This window comes from Myotis yumanensis, unplaced genomic scaffold (genome assembly GCF_028538775.1).
Source record: "Myotis yumanensis isolate MYYU_CA2020_CCGP unplaced genomic scaffold, mMyoYum1.0.hap1 SCAF_5, whole genome shotgun sequence".
In the NCBI taxonomy this organism is placed as follows: Eukaryota; Metazoa; Chordata; class Mammalia; order Chiroptera; family Vespertilionidae; genus Myotis; species Myotis yumanensis.
Window position 1 is genome coordinate 7,762,741 of NW_027223756.1, and position 18,523 is coordinate 7,781,263.

The 18,523-nt window shown below is 47.0% G+C and overlaps 1 protein-coding gene across 1 annotated transcript in view; it reads left to right on the forward strand.

The window, feature by feature from the left end:
- Positions 1-18,523, forward strand: part of SLIT3 (slit guidance ligand 3) — a 524,056-nt gene that overhangs the window by 100,148 nt on the left and 405,385 nt on the right. Inside the window, exon 4 of the mRNA XM_070414445.1 lies at positions 1,836-1,907. Within this exon, the coding sequence (XP_070270546.1) occupies positions 1,836-1,907 (72 nt within the window). The remainder of the gene's footprint in view (positions 1-1,835; positions 1,908-18,523) is intronic.

Here is an 18,523-nt window from a genome sequence, read left to right on the forward strand (position 1 = left end):
GGGCACTGAAAATGTTGGGGGGAACACTTTGTAAAGTATATGATTGCCTAAACACTATGCGGTATACCTGAAACTATGCAAAATAATATTGAGTATAAACTGTAATTGAAAAATAACATTTAAACTTCTTAAAAAAAAAAAAGAGCAGTGGCACGGGAGTCAGGGCGCCGATGGGGCAAGCAGGAATGTGAGGGTTTCCAGTCCCTCTTCAGTCAGGAGCCTGGGGACAGCATCGCTGTTGCACACCTGCCCCGCAGAGCGTGAAGCCCTCGGGCTGAGCAGCGCACTGCTAACAGCAGCCCTGTTCTTTGAGGTCCTAAATGCCCCCCCTCACATGCTTGGCCCTTTGTGACCTCTTTCTAGTCCCCTGTCCTTCTGAAGTCTTCAGCCATCACCTGGGATGAAAGGGGGGAAATAGCAAAATCCCACTCAGGGGATATATCTGCTTGGTGCAGTGGGGGGAGCGTGGGCTTTGGGGTCAGTAGGTGAGAAGCAGCTCATTTTTCCATCCCCTCCAGTTCGCTTCGCTGGCAAATGGGAGGCTACCGTTCCCCCAAGTAACCAAATATACACAGTTCACCCTGCGTGGAGGGTTCAGCCAGGCTATGAACTGTCTTGTCCTCCAGGGGGTTCTGGGGGCTCAGGGAATGGAAGATTAGGGGACCCTGTTGAGGCATTTGCAAACTAGACTGTGTAGAGATGCTAGGGCAGAGGCAGGCAGGGTAGGGAGCATGAGACCGGGTCTCCTTGGGCTCATACTCCCAGGAGAGCAGCCTGCATGGAGGCCACCACAATGCTCGGCGTCCCCCGGAAACTCTAATGCCTTATTTTCTGTGGCATTAGCGTGGACCATTCCCAGGCGAGAGTGTAGCTCCACTGCCACCATCCAACAAGGGGCATCCCGCCTGGGCAGAGTTTTACCTCCAGCCACACTGCCCACCTCGACCGTGGTCCCTGACCCAGGGCCAGCTGTGTCATGAGGCACGGTGGGGACAGTGCCCAGGGCCAACAATGCTTTTAGGGGCCCATGAAAATGTCTTAATTTCTTCTAAACTTAGAAGAAAAAATAAATATGAGCTTTCAGATCAGAGTACATGTTATAATATAGAATATTAATATATTTGTTTTTATATTAACATAGTAGCAAAATATTATGTGTATATATATATGTATGTATGTATGTATGTATGTACGTACGTATTTTTTATGGAGGAAGGTGCCAACAAGGAAAAAAGTGCTGAGGGCCCACAAAAGTCAAATGCAGCCCTGCCCTGCTCTGGTCCGAAGAGCCAGGCTGGCAGGGATTCCCTTGGGCCCCTGAATCCATGGTGATCTCCCTCACCCTCTTCACTGTTCTGTAGCAACTGCGGTCTGTCCCTCCCCCCTCACCACTTAGGATCTGGAATATTTTCTCTTATGTTATTTCTTTTTAAGGACCCATTTCACATGCCAGTTCCGTCACTTGGCTCTAGCTATCTGGAGCACGTGGTGAGAAAAATTCAAGAGGCTTGTCTGGGGTCCGTGGGAAAGAATGTGATCCATTAGTGGTGTCTCTCCTCAGCTTGTGATGGGGAGGGGCAGGACGCATGCTCTGTCCTTGCTTATAAGGACCTTTGCCTTATATCTCCAACTGGATTGACCGCAAGCTCCACAAGGTGGAGTTTGCCTTACACATGCTGAGCATCCCACATCCACTGATCTAGAAAGTCTCCTAATACCTATTGATTGATTTATTGATTGATTGATTGATTGATTGAAGTAATGTCTGTGAATAACACATTTGATCCAATTGAATGCCCCCTTGACATACTTTCATTCTTTTTTTCCCTCTTTAGACGTCTGAACAAGAATAAGCTCCAAGTCCTTCCAGAATTGCTTTTCCAGAGCACACCAAAGCTCACCAGACTGTGAGTAGAGTGGAACTATGTTCTCTTGCCTGGCTTTGGTTATGTGGAGAATGTGGCTGCCTTCATGAGCGCCGGGCTGCTCGGAACCTGGCGATTAGGCCTCACTCAGGGAGACTTGGGTATCCATGTGCTGTGCCCCACGCTCCCCTCCAGGCCCGATTTCCTTGCCCCCTTCCTTCAAAGGTTGGCGGCCTGTGTGGCCAGTGGGGGCAGGCAGCAGTGGTAGTGTCCCAGAGGGCATGGGTTTGGACTAAGTATTTCAACGTCACCACCTTGCTGGCTAGACCAGTCCCGCCTGCTGCCTGCTTCCCACCATTGCCAGTCGGAGAGCCCTGGGGCTGGAGGCCTGTGATTTTGTGGGAAAAGAAACACCTTGAGTTTTGCTTTGTCTCTGGAATGGTCCAGGATATCCTGAGGAGGGGAGAGTTGGAGATGCCTCTGTGCATTTGTTCAGTGTGAGTTTGGAAGCTCAGAAGCCAGAGACATACATCAAGAAGGGGGTTGTGATTCACGTGCAGTGGGTGTGAGGCAGGTGCTAATTATTGGCAGTGAACAGCTCCATGGCTTTGAGCTCTAAGTTCTGCTGGCATGGACTAGGGTATGTTATGGGGTGAACTGGGTTGCCCAAGGCTTGCCTGTCTGAATGGAGCTGCACCATGTCTGGCTGCTTAGCAGGCAGGCAGTGAAATTTACAGCCTGGCTGGGGAGACTCTAACTTTACTGGGGAGGTGCCAGAGTGGTGGCCACCATTCCCATTTGCAATGGCTGTGTGTTTAATACCTACTTATGCAGTCAAACAATGCATATAGTTTCCGGGATAAATTGGGAAATACGAAACATATGTTGGTGTGTGCACTTAAGAATGAGTTCTGAATTAGGAATCTGTATCTCCATCTCTATCTACATGTTACACACAGCAAGACTATATACATAAATGTATTTTAAGGGGCTCTTTGTTGGAACAAGAGCAAGCTTTGGCTGATGTGTCATTGGTACAGCGACCTCTCTTGCCTTCTCTAGGATACACCATATACTTTGTCAAGGTACCTCTTGCTGTGTATTCCATTTCCCTTGCTCAGTCCACTTGGCCGACTTAGCTAAACGTGGGGAAGGTTATGCCCCTCTTTCTACTCTTCAACTCTGAATCCACTTTTATGGGCGTGAGGGTGGACAAAGTGCAGTATGTGTCTAGCAGGACTGAATGAGCAATACCAAGTGGACACACAGCAAAATCACCCTGATTTTGAATTTCCTCTCCTCCGTGTAGTTCCTCCCTGGAATGCTCCCCTGATAGCCATCTCTCCACCCAGCACCACATGGTGCCTTATCAACCTGCCCTAGCTAAATAGTGCGGACTGTCTGCCACTCACCTGTACTCTCAGCATCACTTTCTAGGGAAACAGAAGGTGCCCGGGCTGGGGCTGCTGGGAGGCTTTGAGCGAGTGGGGTCTGAGTGTTCTAGTAACTGCAGGATGTCGGGGGCTGGTTCTTGCTCACGGGACCTGTAATGTCCACACCATCAGGTGATGCCCATACTGTGCAGGGCTGGTCTTGATCTGGGCAGAGAAGGCATTCTGGGTGATGATAACTTGTTTCTGAGCTCCTGGGGGCCACACCCAGGCAGGCAGCACGGGGTGTGGGACAGCCCAGGGAACTGTCCTAACTGTCGCTCTCTGAGAGAGGCTGGGAGAGCCACTTTCCCTTCTGTGTCTAAGTATGCTCACCAGGAAAAAGGAGACACACCCTCCTCTTCTACCTACCTTGCCAGGAGCTGTAAGTATCGGATAAAGTAATGGTGTGTGTGTGTGTGTGTTTTCAAGGGTTTAAAGTGCTGTATGAGTGTAATCACCAAGATAACTATGGTTCCTCCTACAACTCCCATCTTTCCAGCCTCTGTTTCTGACCTTCTTTCTTGGGAAGCAGTGAAGAAACTAGGAGTTGCTGTGAACAGTGACAGACATTGCACTGAGATTTTTCTTCAAGCCAGAGAGCCGCCCCAGGAAGGCAGGGACAATGTCTGACTCATTTTGGTATCCATCCTGCTCCAGATGCCGACCTGGCAGAGTGGCATACACAGGCACTCCTGAATGGTGGGCGAACAGATGAGTGGTACGGCCTAAGGATATAAACAGTGCTCTTAGGGAGCTCTGGCTCTTTTATCTGCCATTCACTCCCGCACTCATTCATGTATTCAGTAGGCTTTTCCCGGTGCTTCCTCCAGCCTGGCGTCGGCAGTGGGTATTGAGCTGGGGGCATGAAGGATGCCCAGTTCTCTGTGCCTGTCATGACACATTCTGAATGGCTGCCAGAAAGCTAAGCACTAAATAAATTATTTTTCACTGAAGCAGCTATATTAACCTGGGTTTGGGCTATAATCAGCAATCCCGTTTTCTCTCTGGGCTTGATCTTTGATTTTTCTTAATGGCCCTATTGTGTCTTTGTCTTAATTTGTCAGCCACTCCAGGGCCTTTTTGGAAGTAAGCAGGGTACAAATTATAAATCAATAAATGTGCAATCATGAGTGTGTACACATATGCCACTGGCTCTGTTGTAAAAGAGCACTGCCTCTCAATAGCCATTTTCTGGGGATACTAAACGTGGACACTGTGTGGCTGTCTCTTCTGTGTGCATGTGAGATATGAAGCAATCCGGACGCACCCTTTCTTATTAGACCTATAGACAAAAACTGCTTAGTACTCAATGTTTTTTTTTTTTTAAAAAAAAGCCTTTTGGAAAGGCTATGGACATGCAATTAGACATGTTTTGAGTGTTGATAGTAAAGAGAAATAATCTCTATTGAGAACCTTTGCTACTATAACAGTAATACTAACTAGTACGTGACAGAAATGTGACTAAAGTTAGTCTAACCCACAGAGGAGATATCTTAGTTCATATGCCTGAGGAGTCCACTGATAGTTGGTTGGTGGAGGGGGACTTTAGGAACAACTGGACCCAGGGGCTCGATGATGTCATTGGACTTCACCTCCCTCTCCCCATCCCTTGGAACAGCACCCATGATGGCAGCCCAAAGCAGAAGACTCCGAGGGGACCCCGGGGAATAGTCCTGCAGATTGCTTAAATTGGTCACATGTCCATGTTGCAATGAGATGCTGTGCTCTGGGTGAAGAAGTCTGGGTCACCTTGTTTCGGGGGGAGAGTGTGCAAGGTCCAGCAGTAGGTTTCTTGGAGGAAAGAATGATTCTGTTACAGAAGACAGGGGTAGGGATGCACACTTGAAAGCAACAGACACTTACAAGTTTGCTGAATATCTACTCTGTGCAGTTCCCCAGGCTTTAATTGAGTGCTCCGGCCCCTCTCCACAACTCTTCATGATAATAATTACAGCAAGCACATTGAGTGCCAGGGGCTGTTCAGAGCACTTTACATCTCATTTATTTGATACTCCTAACAACCCTGTAGGGTAGGTAATCCCATAGATGTGAAACTCATGCTCAAGAGGTTAAAGAAATTTCCCAATATCATACAACTCCTTAGTGACAGAACCAGGAATCAAATCTAGGTAATCTGACCCCAATTCTGTGCTCTTCTCCACTAGAATCAGCCCCTGCCTCCATACTCCCATTTCATAGATGAGAAAACTAGAGCTCAGAGTTTCAATTACTTTCCCATATAGCCCATATTTCTAAGAATCAGCGCTACACTGGGCACTCTGCCCCAATGCTGAGACTTAACCTTCACACCAGTCATGGAGAGAGAATCATTATTAAATCTACTTCCAAAGCTCATATTCCTATATTCCTATAGTCCCTAAATTGCTATAACCAGATACAATGGAATGAGGACTTGAATATGTGCCTGTGTCACTGCAAAGCCTTTCAGTCTTCCACCAGGCCACATGGCCATGCTGACCACCGTGGAGAGCCAAAGTTAGGCTACAAAGGATTGATAATGGATGGAACTGTCATAAATCTCAGGGCCTTTGTGAGGCCTTGGCTGGTTCCCCCCCTCTCACACCCTCATACCCAGCGCCACCTGATCCATTGACTCCTGTGTATATTAGTGCATCTCTGGCCATGGAATGAGAAAACATGGGAGTGCCCTGGGACTTAGGTACCACTGCATGACCAGCAGGGTCCTGGTCATGCCTCAGGCACTCATTAGCTCCCTCCCATCCTGATTTAGATCATAATGTTCTCAAGTGTGGGGACTGTGCTTCTGCCCTTGCAGGTTCGCTCCTGGCTCCTGACCAAGAGCTGAGCATAAGAGAGGGCAGCAAAGTGAAAGGGTTAAGGGGCTGCCAATTATGTGCTGTGAGACTGACCCTAACCTCTCTGGGTCTCGGGTCCCTCATCAGTGACACAGACAATCATAGAACCTACGTCTCTGTGTTGCGGTGAGGATAAGTGGAAATAACCATGCACAGTCTGTACCAGAGCGCGTGGCACATAGAAGTGCTTAGGGAGAGAGGACTGTGGTTACCTTTCGCTAGCTGGCAGATGGAGCGGTGCGTATGCTGGGGCTTTGGCATCTGCGCTTTCAACATTTCAGCACCTGGCAAAGAATCCAAGCTCCCAAACAGATGAGGGTTGAAGGAAGCACTGCACTGGGGGTGGGGAAGTTCCTGGCCCTCGTGGTGGCTCTGCCTCCCACGGCTGTGTGGCCTCAGGCATGCTACTTCACCTCTCTGGGCCTCTGTTGTCTCATCTAGAGAGGACGGACTGGAGCGGGATCTATTACATGGGCTATCGGTTATTAATTGTTTTGTGCATCCCCTTCCAGCTTTCTTTTTCATCTGCACATGAAAGAGGAAGGGAAGGACTGCTGGTTATTTGGAGGTTAAGCAGTTAACGTTGCTAGAAATACTTTAGCAGGAGCAGAAGACAAGGTGAAAACAGCGATTAAAACAACCCTTCTGCATCTCACTAGATTAGAGAGCTGGGGTGGGGATGAGGAACACAGTGGTTCACAACTATTTTTTAAGAATCTGACTCTGTCATCTGAGGACGAGAAGATCACCAGGGTCCTTTTGGCACAGCTCTCCTGGATTCAGGTCCAAAGAGTCCGTTAAATACTTGGCAGTGGTTGAAAACCTGGGGCTGGACGGGCAGTTGTGCTGCAGTGGGACGGACACCTCCAATTATTCTCTACTCAGTCCTACGAGGCATTTGACAGCTTTTAGAAAATGCCACTGGGGTTAAACCTGCTGTCGCTCACTTGGGTCAGCAGAGTTGCAGAGACTTGGGAAGTTAATCCCCAGGCAGCTGAAATCAATATGAAATGTGGCCAAGCAACTTAGCCCAAGTCCCCGGCCTCTGATCATGGTGGAAGAATGTCTCTCTAAGTGTTAAAGGTTGTGGTTTCCAGGGAACGGACTTCTAATGAGTGAACCTTCCTCTCAACTCTCATTTCTTCCTACCCGTACCTTTTCTTGTACTTACCATTTTCTGCTCTTATCACAGCCATATGTGTGTATATGTCCTATATCCCCAACCAAACTGGAAGCTGCATTCAGCAAAGTGAGCAAATGTCTCTTTGAGGGAGCCCAATATTAGAGCAAAGAACAGGGACCTGGGGACCACGCAGACCTGGGTTTAATCTGACCCTCTGGTGCCCTGGGCAAGGACCTCACCTTCCTCAGTCTCCAGTGGGTTAGCTATCCAAGAGGAAGAATAATCACAGTCCCTGTCTTAGTTTGCTCAGGCTGCCCCAACAGAGTACCTCAGACTCCGTGGCTTAAACAACAGGATTTTTTTCTCATCATTTGGGGCCTAGAAGGTTAAAATCAAGGTGCTGGTAGGGTAGTTTCCTGGGGCCTCTGTCCTCATCTTGCTTGGCAGTCTTCTTGTTGCCTCTTTGCAAGGTTGTCCCCCTGGTCACGCTCAACCTGGGTGTTTCTTCCTTTTTCCATAAGGGACAGTCATATAGGCTTAGGGCCGCCCCTCAATTGCCGCGTTTTAACTTAATCACCACTTTAAAGACATGATCACCAAATACAGCTACAATCTGAAGTACTGGGGACAAAGGCCTTGACATATGAATTGGTGGGGGCGGAGGGGGAGGGGGCAAATTAGCACATAATAGTTCCCAGGTGTGTATCGCATGTTTCCTGTGGGTCAGGTGCTCTGCGAACTGCTCTTAGTAGTACATATATTCTCTTCCTCAATCTCAGGTTTAGGAAGCTAGATACTATATTACCCCCATTTTAGAGCTAAAGAAACAAGAGTTCTAGACTCTAGGACCTAGAGATTCAGACAGCCTGCCCAGGCATAGAGCCAGTCACCGGCAGGATCAAAATTCAAGGCCAGGCTTGCCTCACTCCAGAGCCCACATGTCTAGCCACAGTTTTTATATTGCCATTGTCAGAGTTAGTAACCGGTGCCAGGCACCTGGTGGAAGCTCAATCCCTGCTAGTTCCTTTATCCCTTTGCGGCCCTAGGTGAGCCCCGACTGTTGAACGACTGGAGCCCTGGTCCTGTAGGGAGTATCTTCTGTTGCTGGCAGGTTCTTTTGCAGCCACCTTAGTCTTACAGTCCTGCACTGCACTTTAAAACATAAGTGCATGCAATATGTGTCTCCATAAAACTCCGTGTTGATGTAAAACGGTGCTATAAAAGTGGAAAACCAGTGCAGAAAACAAAAACCATGCTGCTCGGTTTTCCAATGGAGTTGTGATCTGATGTGGTGCAATGATAACAGGACAATGGGAAAACCACTCCCTCAGGGTGGAGAGGCCTTCGGAGACTGCCTGCCCTCCTGGAGCTGGAGCGCAGACACCTGCTCCCATGCTATGCTGGCCCAGCCTTCAGAGGCCAGGACATAGATGGCGAGACCAGCCTCACCGTCACAGACATGGGGTCACTTTTTCCAAGGGCACAGCCACCTAAAGCTCATGGAAAATGTCCTTGCAAACAGGAGCTCTGTTTCCCCCTCCTTCTCCATTCCCCCAATCCCTGACACTACGGTGAGGCCAACCTTCGGTTTGCTTTATGGCATGCTTCCTCAATTGCAAGTTTCATCACATGCTGGACGACAGGCCTAGCTTTAATTTGCGTGTGGACAGGTAATGGATCATAGTGGGTGCCATGTCACTCTTGGGGTTTATGTTTTATGTGAGTTGTACTCTCTCTGCAGTGCCTTAAACTGGAGCCACAAGAAAAGGCATAGAAAGTTGCTTTCCCCTCTCCTTCATTTAAGCTTTATCCAGCTGAGCATGGGAGCCTGTTGTCGTACCCAAAGAGTTGACTACAAGGTTAATCCTTAGAATTGTTTTGTAGACTCATACCATAGAATTCCAGAGCTGGAAATGAAAGTTCTCTAGACTAGATTTTCTCAAACTTCACTATGCAGCTGGATAGCTGGATTCTTGTGGAAATGCAGACTCAGGTTCTAGAGTCCTGGGGCGGGACCTAAGAGTCCGTCTTTCTAACCTATTTCCAGATGATGTTTCGGACCTAGGACCACACTTTGCAGAGCAAGGATCGAGGCTACTGTGGTTCTCAAACTGAGCATAGAGAAAAAACAACCCTGAGGTCCTGGTTAAATGCTGATTCCCAGGCCAGGCACCCCCAGAACTCTAGTTTGATAGGTCTGGAATGGACCTAGGGCTTTGACTTTGAAAACAGGTGCCCTGGGTGACTTCAGTGTGTGTCGTCCATGGGCATATTTTGAGAAACACCAATCTAGTGCAGATCCTGTTATTTTATAGATTTGGGAGCTGGGAAGGAATCAGGTATTTCTTGAGCACCTACTATGTGCTAGGCACCTTATGCATATGCCATGTTCTTTGAACCTCCTGTGAGGAAGGTATTTTTATGCCTACTACACTGATTATGAAAGTGAGGCTTGAGGAGTTTAACTCACTAGGAATAAACCATTGGTCTTTCTGAACCCCAGTTTTGTTTTGTTTTTCTACTTTATCATGTGCCTCCTGTGAAATAAAGGGAAGAAAAACAGTCTTTCAAGGCTCCGTATTTGCACTTTTATGCTCCTATGAGTGTATGTGAACACGTGCACATATCTGAGATCTAGGGTATTAAGACTTGAAGCATTAAAGGAGAGAAATTTATAGACTTAAATGCATGTTTTCAAGTAGACCTTTCTAAATTCCCTACAATTTATCAAAAATAGAGTTGGGTTTTACATTTTCAAATCCTTTAGCCCTTTGGGCCAGCAGAACGACTCTAAAGCGATCAGGCAATAGTTGAGCTGAGAACGTTCTGCCAGCTTGGAAAGTTTTACTTTACTTTGTATTTTTTTTTTAAGAAAGAAAGAAAACCAAGCTGTGACTTTACAATGCTTTGGAATTACAGAATGTGCTTGTAATTTTTACAATTCTGCACAGACTTCTTTGCCACATCTGGTTGATATTACTGGCAGGGATATATGAGGGAATAAACCATGGGCTGGAATGTGAAACATCCCACAAAATGAGTTTCTTATAGGTTGCTGCATAAAACATTTTGAGTCTCCCTCCCTTTGGAGGTGTGGCTTAAGTGATTTCATGGACTTAGGTGGGTTTTGTTGTTGTTTTGGATTCAGAGGTAAGGGTTGTTGCTGGTTTACTTGGTGGGGGTTCCATGATAGTTTTCTGAAGATGAGTGCAAAGGTTAACCCTCCCCAGTCATGCCATGGATCGGGTGAGACAAGCCATCCTTGAAGGGAGTCAGACCAATCTTTTGAAAAGCACTGGACACTGATGGTCACGGTGAAACGTCAGCACGAACTGAACTGCTACAGAAAAAGGAAGAAAGCAGAGACACAGAGTGAGATGGGTGTGGGCTCCAGGAAGCCTCCTGAATCATAGTTGGGGTGGTGTATTAAACTGCTAATAGCAAGAAGAGTTCAATTCCTCAAGCATGCCTCCAAAAGCCTGGCACATCCGGGAGTTCTCTGTGCTCTACACAAAACAGGAAGTTGGTAAAATGGAAAAATAAAACAAACACCCATCTAATACCTGGAACTCAGTCAAATCCCGGTTGGGGACATTCTTGCCCAAATCTCAGGAAGAGAGCTGTATGACCAGGGACAACTAAAACATTCACTGAATGCCTACTGTGTGTGTGTGTGTGTGTGTTGCTGCAACATGCTGGTGGTTAGGATGCTGAGTATAGAATGCAGGCATGTCTAATCTGAGCCCAGAGGGTGTGAGCATGGGCTCCTCGCCACCTGGCTTCTTCTCAGACTTCCTTGGCCGGGACCCACCTGCAGAGTTGGAATGTTTCTGTACAAAACCATGTGCTGCTCTCAGCGCCCTGTGGCATGTGGTAGAGTTGGCCAGCCTCGGCCAGAGTGTGTGGCCATCACCAAGGACGCTCAAATAAAGACTGTGCTCTCCCAGGGGCAACACAGCCCTCTGTTGAGGATGGCAACCAGGGGCCAGCTTCACCCACACCCTGGGGCCCTCATTCTCTTTATTTGGAATTAGAAACTGTCAAGAGAACTAAAAATGTCAGGGAAATACCACATTGTATATGGAAAAGTATCAGCCTTTTGAGGTGGGCAGTCCCTAAACACACATTCTCCAATTGCCTGAATGATGCCAATGTACCCGCATCTAATAATCTTGAAATATTTGTTCTTGAATCACATTCAGGATCAACAGAAACATTTCTAAAGAGCCTAATCATCTCTCATTTTCAGCAAACATTTGGGAATCTCTTGAGAGGACAAATAGCATTTTAATTTGATGCCCCAAATACTAGCGTAATTTCAAATCACACTCACAAAACAGTCTGTAACTTTGGCTTTCTTCTGGCTTTCCTGTGGGCTCACTATCCTGGATGTTGAACATTAATTTCCATTTGTAAGGTTTACAGTCCATTTACAAAGTCCTGGAGATTGAAGCTTGTAATGAAAGTGTTGACACTGTATTAACAACAGCAAAACTATGATAACACAGCACTGTCCAAACCAAATAGAAATGGAGAAGTTTAAGTAAATTTCACGCTCCTTGCCTGAATGTGGCGTGCTGGACCTGAGTTTTTGATTCATGGTTTAGAATAATATTTTAATGTTTTATTCATGATGTTTCTTTTTTCCCATCATTCTTTCTCTAACTCCCCTCACCCTACTTAGGGTGATGAAGCCTGCTTGGAAGGCTGGCCTCGTCTTGATTGGCACTGTCTGGTGTATAGCCAGCAACTCTCCCCATGGTTGACTAAGTGAAGTGTTTGGCTCTTGAACTGATGCTTTGGCCTCTCATTGGCGTGTCTAGAGCTCTGTTCGCAAATTTTTTGTCAGTGAGTCAGCTTTTGATTGAAATATACATAGAATCATGCCAATATGCCTCCTAGTGAAGGGAGCACCTTGACTTCTAGAGGCCACAGTATTCTAAGGGAGAAGATGCATTTCTGAGAGGGTGAGAGACTAACCAAGGACTGATCCCCTCCATCTCGGTTTCATTTAACTTGGGATTCCGGAAACTCCAAGCTGTGGATCAAGATGCTGAGAGAGGCCTAAAGTTAAGAATTGCTTTTAAAAATGGAAATCAGTAGTAACAACATAGAAAGAGATGCTGGATCATTGATTTTATTAATATCATGGCCATAATCATCTCCTTTCTGTGTCTCCACATCACCTTCTGTCCTATTTTTTAAGCACATGCACTTACACATAACATATCACATACATACACTTAAAACCTTCTCTCTGTGAGAGAATCCCAAACAGATACTGAAAGATTGATCCCTTCCAGGCTGCTGAGTCAAAGCACAGACATAATTTCACTCTAGTGCAAGATACCAACTTTTAAATTAGCTCAAATTCCTGAGCAACACGGTGCGGAGATACCCGGGGTCGGGAAGGGTGTACCAGCCGTTCAACGGGGAGGAGCTTTGTCTCCTTGGCACATCATTGGCGTTTTAGGTGCATAGAGATGTTAGTGGCAGATCTGTGTCAGAGACCACAAATCATTACTGTGAATGGGTTCTAGTTCCCAGAGAGAGCATCTCTTTTCCCTGGAAGAGATGTGCACGGCTCAGGCTTCTACCCGAGACCTTCGGGGACTTTTATTCCATTTCACCACACAGGGGCTCAGCCACTGAACAAAATTATCTTAGGGAATAATTGTTATGGCCTCCACTGCTGATGGTGTTCTCTGCAGACCCTCTTCCCCTGTGCAGGGCACTCCTTTATTTAAATGAGAGTGAAGGATGAGAGATCATTAAGGTCTAATGAGATTGGAAAGCAGCAGCAGCAGAGAAAGAGGAGTTACCAAGGGAGTACACGACTCACCAGTTTCTCTGCAAGTGGACAGTCCCCAAGTGGAGGATCTCACAGGGGTGGTGGGGAGATTGGGTGGAATTTCTCAGCTCTATCTTCAACATGCATGACCAGTTTGCCACCCCCCCCCCATCTCTGCTGCCATCCTTTCTTGATTAGGTGACCACGGGACCTTCTCACTGATCTTCCTGCTTTTATGTGTATTCCCTCTTCACCCGTCATCCACCCCATAGCCGCCATGATAGTTTCAAGACAAATCAGATCTCTTACTCCCCCATTTCAACCACAGTGTCCTAAGAATGAACCCAAGCCCCTACATTACACAGTCTGGCACCTGTCAGTTCCTGGTACCATCCTGGTCCTCTCTCCCACATCCACCACACAGCAGCCTCTCGGGCCTTCCTCCTATTGTTCCAACACTCCCATCTCTTTCTCAACGCAGAGCAGTGGTCTTGCTATTTTTTTCTGCCTGGAACACGATGACCCCAGATATTGGCATAGCCAGTTCTCTCTTAAAATTCAGGTCCTGGTTCAAACCTTCCTCCCGCAGAGGGCTCTCCTGACTACCCTATGTTTAGCAGCATCCCTTCCTTCTCATCGCTGTCTATATCATGACCCTATTCCATTTTCTTTATAGCACTTACCACTTCTTGAAATTCTTTTGCTCATTTGTGTGTGTTTTTATGTGCTTATTTTCTGCTCTCCCACCCACCAGCAGAATGTAAGCTTCTTGAAAGAAGGGCTTTTATCTGTTTTGCTGACTCTATAATTGCCTATCCTGCATCTACCACAGAGTGGGCACTCAATAAACACTTAGTAAATGAGTGAATAAGAGAAGGAACTTGGTCTCCAAAATCTCCTTTTTCCTCTCAATCTATGGTCAAAGGCACCTTCTGTTCCAAACCAGAGCTCACTCCTCATTGCCCTGAAAAAGCCCCCAATGACTGTTTAATAGCATATGTGCACCCATGCACATACACGTGCACACACACAAGGGTGAGGATAAATTGAACACACTAGATTTTATTCTCCAGTTTCCAACCTCTATTTCACTCTTTGCAAGACAAATTACTTGGGTTTACAATATAGAGGGACCTGCTCTGGGATTCTGAGAGGACCTTGGGGGGATGAGTCCCTTTACACAGGTGGGCCATGCACACAGAGGTGAGCTGACTTCAAGGGCCATGGGTGTTATTTCACGCTCCCACCAAAGAGAGAGGAGCAGCCTGTGCCAGGACTCTCTGCTAGTAGGTGTGAGCAGTGCCCAAGACTGAGATCTGGGGAGGGAATGTGGTTTTTGGATGCTTATTTCAAAAACCTGGGAATAATATTCTGTGATACAATGAAATAGATAGATAAACTGTGTTTCCTTCAACCCCAGGCCTCATTGGTTTTCTCTTTTTACTTTTAATGGGCATAAAAAGAGATTGTCTAGCTTGAAAAAAAGGAGAAGATTTGTGGGGACTCAAACAAAAACCAAACCTTGGTCTGAAAAGAAGAATACGTTACACTAATTTACTGAACATTGACCTAACATTCCAAATTATTTTCTTTGTTGATCTGAGATCTAAACCAGAGGTTGTTCGAAATACATCTGGTGAATGAATCCAAACCTGAAGTGAACCATGTCTTCTAAAATAACTGAACCAGAACCACACTGGAACATCAAAATATTAGTGTTTTCCAAACTAGTCCTCTCTAAGTCTCTGACTGGTGTACCTGCAACACCAAGCTATTGCTTGTTCCCCTTCTCCCCCACTTAGCCCCTGCCCTGTCCTCTCATCTCCTTTCTGCAAGCCGGTGGCCATTTAGCAATGGGCCCTCACCCAGGTGGCCCTGGGAGTGCAGGCCTGTGAGGCTCTTCATTGCTCCCGGGATAGTGAGACATGCTGCTGTTCTGAGCACTCGACACGGTCCCCACCTTTAGACCCCTGTCACGAGGAAAAGAGGTTGTGTCTTTTCAGTGAGGGTGCACCCTTTAGAGATGAATGGGACAAAGGGAAAGATCAGGAGGAAAGAAAGGAAGGAAACCTGGAATGAAGGAGAGGAGGGAGGGAGGAAGAGCAACAACAAAAGGAAACGTGGAGCGGAGGTGGTGAACACAGAGATACAGAGAAGGAAAGGAAAGAAAGAAAATAGGGCTCCGTGGGGGAAAATATATCTTAGGTTTGTTTTTGTCTTTTTCTGGTTCCTCCCGAGGCAGATGGAAAACGTTCTCATCACACATGTGCCTCTCCATCCTGTGCCAAGCGCTACGTAAGCTTTTGTCTGTACAGCATCCCCTCGGGAGGCAAGAAGCATCATCTTCATAGATTGCCAGAGCTGCGTGGTACCTTTTAGAACTTCTAGACCAATGCATTTATTTTCTAGTTAGGGAAACTGAGGCACGGGGCTTTGGGGAACTCACCAACCCCAGCCCTCGGATTCCTGGTCTGGTGCTGTGCGCCCAGTCCAAAGATTCCTTTTCTACCTTGGCCATGATTTTTCATTAAGTGACAGGCAAGAGAAACCATGGAATGAGGATTATTGGCTTACAAGGGATTAAGGGTTGATGTTTCCAGAGGTCAGGCTGACTCGGGTAGCAGTTTATCTTTTAAGAAAAAGGATTTTCTTTTGAAAGAGGTAATACTGGCTATAAATTTGCTCATCCAAGGAACGATGAGCAAGTTTTGCCTATGGAGGTTCTAGGGGAGCACTATGTGGTTATTGTCATGACACACGGAGGAAGGGAATTGAGAGGGCAAGCCTCACATGAGAGCCATTCCAAGGACAGAGTCAACAAAAGAAGGAGTAAGGGCTACTCCCAAAGGCTCCCATCCGGTGTTGGAAGAATGGAGGTGCATCAGTGGGGAGTGGGGAGTGGGGAGAAGAGGAAGTCTTGGAGTGTCTGATGGAGGCTGCTTCTCAGAGCTGGCCGCCCTCTGAGGGACAGGCCCTGGCACACCTGAATCTCCACCCCCTGGGAATTTCAGAAGTTAAATAGCTGATGTCAGCTTGGTGCCAGCATCAGCAGCGGCTTCCTTCCCATCCCAGCCACTTACTTTTCTGAGGGCACATCCTTCTTAAGGAGCCGGTGCATTTAAGGAAAAAGACCCCAGCCTGTTCCTTATTACCCAGCAGCCACTAGGAACTGACCAGGTTTGCCTAGCACCCTGCTTACCTGTCACATCTAACCCATTTACCTGAAGCTAATTAGCCAGACTTCAGTGTGCAGTCCCAAATTGCTATGTTGATGATGGCAGCCCTCCCCTCTCCAGAAATGCCGATTTCCCAGCTCAGCGTGAGGGACTTCAGCAATCTCTCTTTCCAGTGATATAATTTGATTTCGCCATGGGAGGCTGCTCTGGTCCTAGCTCACTTAGCACTAAATCTCTCCCTCGATGCTCTCATTACTTAATCTTCTCAGGCTCCAGACCAGCCCCGGCCTCCTATTTATTTATCTGGGACCCTGTTTACTTCCCCGTTGTAAATTACTTTTGGCTCCTAGCCCTCTGATTGCTGCAGCGATAGACTAATAGCTCGGAGCTACCACATTTGCCTTGTGTGATGAGGCAAATAATATGCTTAACTTATGGGAGAGAAGTGCACCCTCCATTGATTTCAGTGGGGGAAATATTACTCAGGGGAAAGGACCAGACCATTTTCCTAATGGCTGCTGGTGGAAGTTGGTGTAATTACGGACAGAATTACGTGAAACAAATCGGCAAGCCCATAAATCTAAGCCTCCTGTTTCTCAAAGGCACAGAGGGAACTTCAGAGCTGGCATGGGTTCCTCCTCTCTGAGGGGTGGGTTTCTAAGAGGGGAAACAGGAAGATGTTGGCTCTCTGGTTTGCTCGTCCAGGGGATGCTCTTTACCGGCTTTAAATTCTCTGAACATCTCAGGTCTAGGTGGGCAAATTCAGCCCATGGGCCCATCCAGCCCACTGCCACCAGCTATTGTAAATGAAGTTTTATTGGAGCATGGCCACACCCCCTCATTTACATACTCCAAGGCCCTATCTGTGCTAAAATGGAAGAGCTGCAGAATTGTGACAGAGGCTGTATGGTCCCCAGAGCCAAATATGTTTACTGGATAGCCCTTCATAGAAAAAATCTGCCAATCCTTGCTCTACCAGAAGAGCCTTCAAACAAATGTTTTCTATGGACATGAAGAGATTTATTTGATCACTTCCCTTAACTTTCTTCTTTCAGGAAATTCAATCCCATGGGAACTAGCTTGGTTATCACAAGCTCTGTATCGCATCTGCATCTATTTATGTGGCTTTTCAACAACCATGTGGCTTAGTAGGTTTTCTGAGCCCATTTGACAGAAAAGAGAACTGAGACTCTGAAAGGTGAGGTGTTTTACCCAAGATCATTCAGTGAGGAAATTGCAGAACTGGGATTCCTATCTTGCCTGTCAGGCTCTAAATTCTGTTCTTTTTGCAGCTAAACCTCTCTGCTTCCCAAGAAAAAGAAGGGAGCAGGCATTGGCATGGGGGAGGATTTATGTAGGCCTGGCCTCTCTCCGCAGAAGGGCTGCTGAAAGGGGGCAGGTGAGCAGCCAAATCACAGGAAACACAAAAGCTAGAGGAGAAGCGAGGGGTCTTGTGTTCTTTAACCCACACTCCTGGTGAGGTAGACGGTGGAGCAGACCCAAGAGTACTTTATCGTGTTTGGAAACATACAGTTGATTGTCAGGCAGCAAGAGAAAACCAGAGAAGACCTGTCTGAGAAAAGCTGACTCCAGGGCCTTTATCGCCTGTGCAATGCCGATCTCCAGAGAGAGAGCGTGGTCGATATGGCTTCCTTGGGGGGATGTGGATGCCACCAGCCCTGCTGCAGTGGGGTGGGAAGATAGCCTTGGTTATCACACCCTCTGGGAGCAGGTCTCTGGGCTTTGGGGCAGCCTGGAGCTGACACTGATGCCCTGAACATCTGCAGTGGAAGTGGGTAAGGTGGTGTGTCCACAGGCCTGCTGATGTCACCAGGTTGCCCTCTACAGCGTAGAAATCTCAGGTTAAAAACAGAACCAAAAGCATCTTTTGCAAAATAGCCTTTGGGCTCTGAACCTGGAAAGACAGAGGGCATATTGGAAATAATACAACTATGTAACAGCAGCTACCATTTGTTTAGTGTTTACAAAGCACCAGGCATTGTTCTAAACGCCATCATCTTTCTCATTTAATCTTCATCATCCTGTGAGGTGGGTATAACTATTCCATTTTACTGAAGAGGAAATGGAGCTCAGAGGTGATAAATAATTTGCTCAAGCTAATGTGTAAGTGGTGGGGCTGAGAACCCAATCGGCCTGACATCTGAACCATTCCCCGTACCAAGAGCGGGAGGAGGGGAAACCACAGACATGGAATCACATGGGTACTTCATATTTCTTTTCTGAGACTCATTTGGTACCCCTACTCTCTTATCTTTTCTTATAAGGGCACTAGTTTTA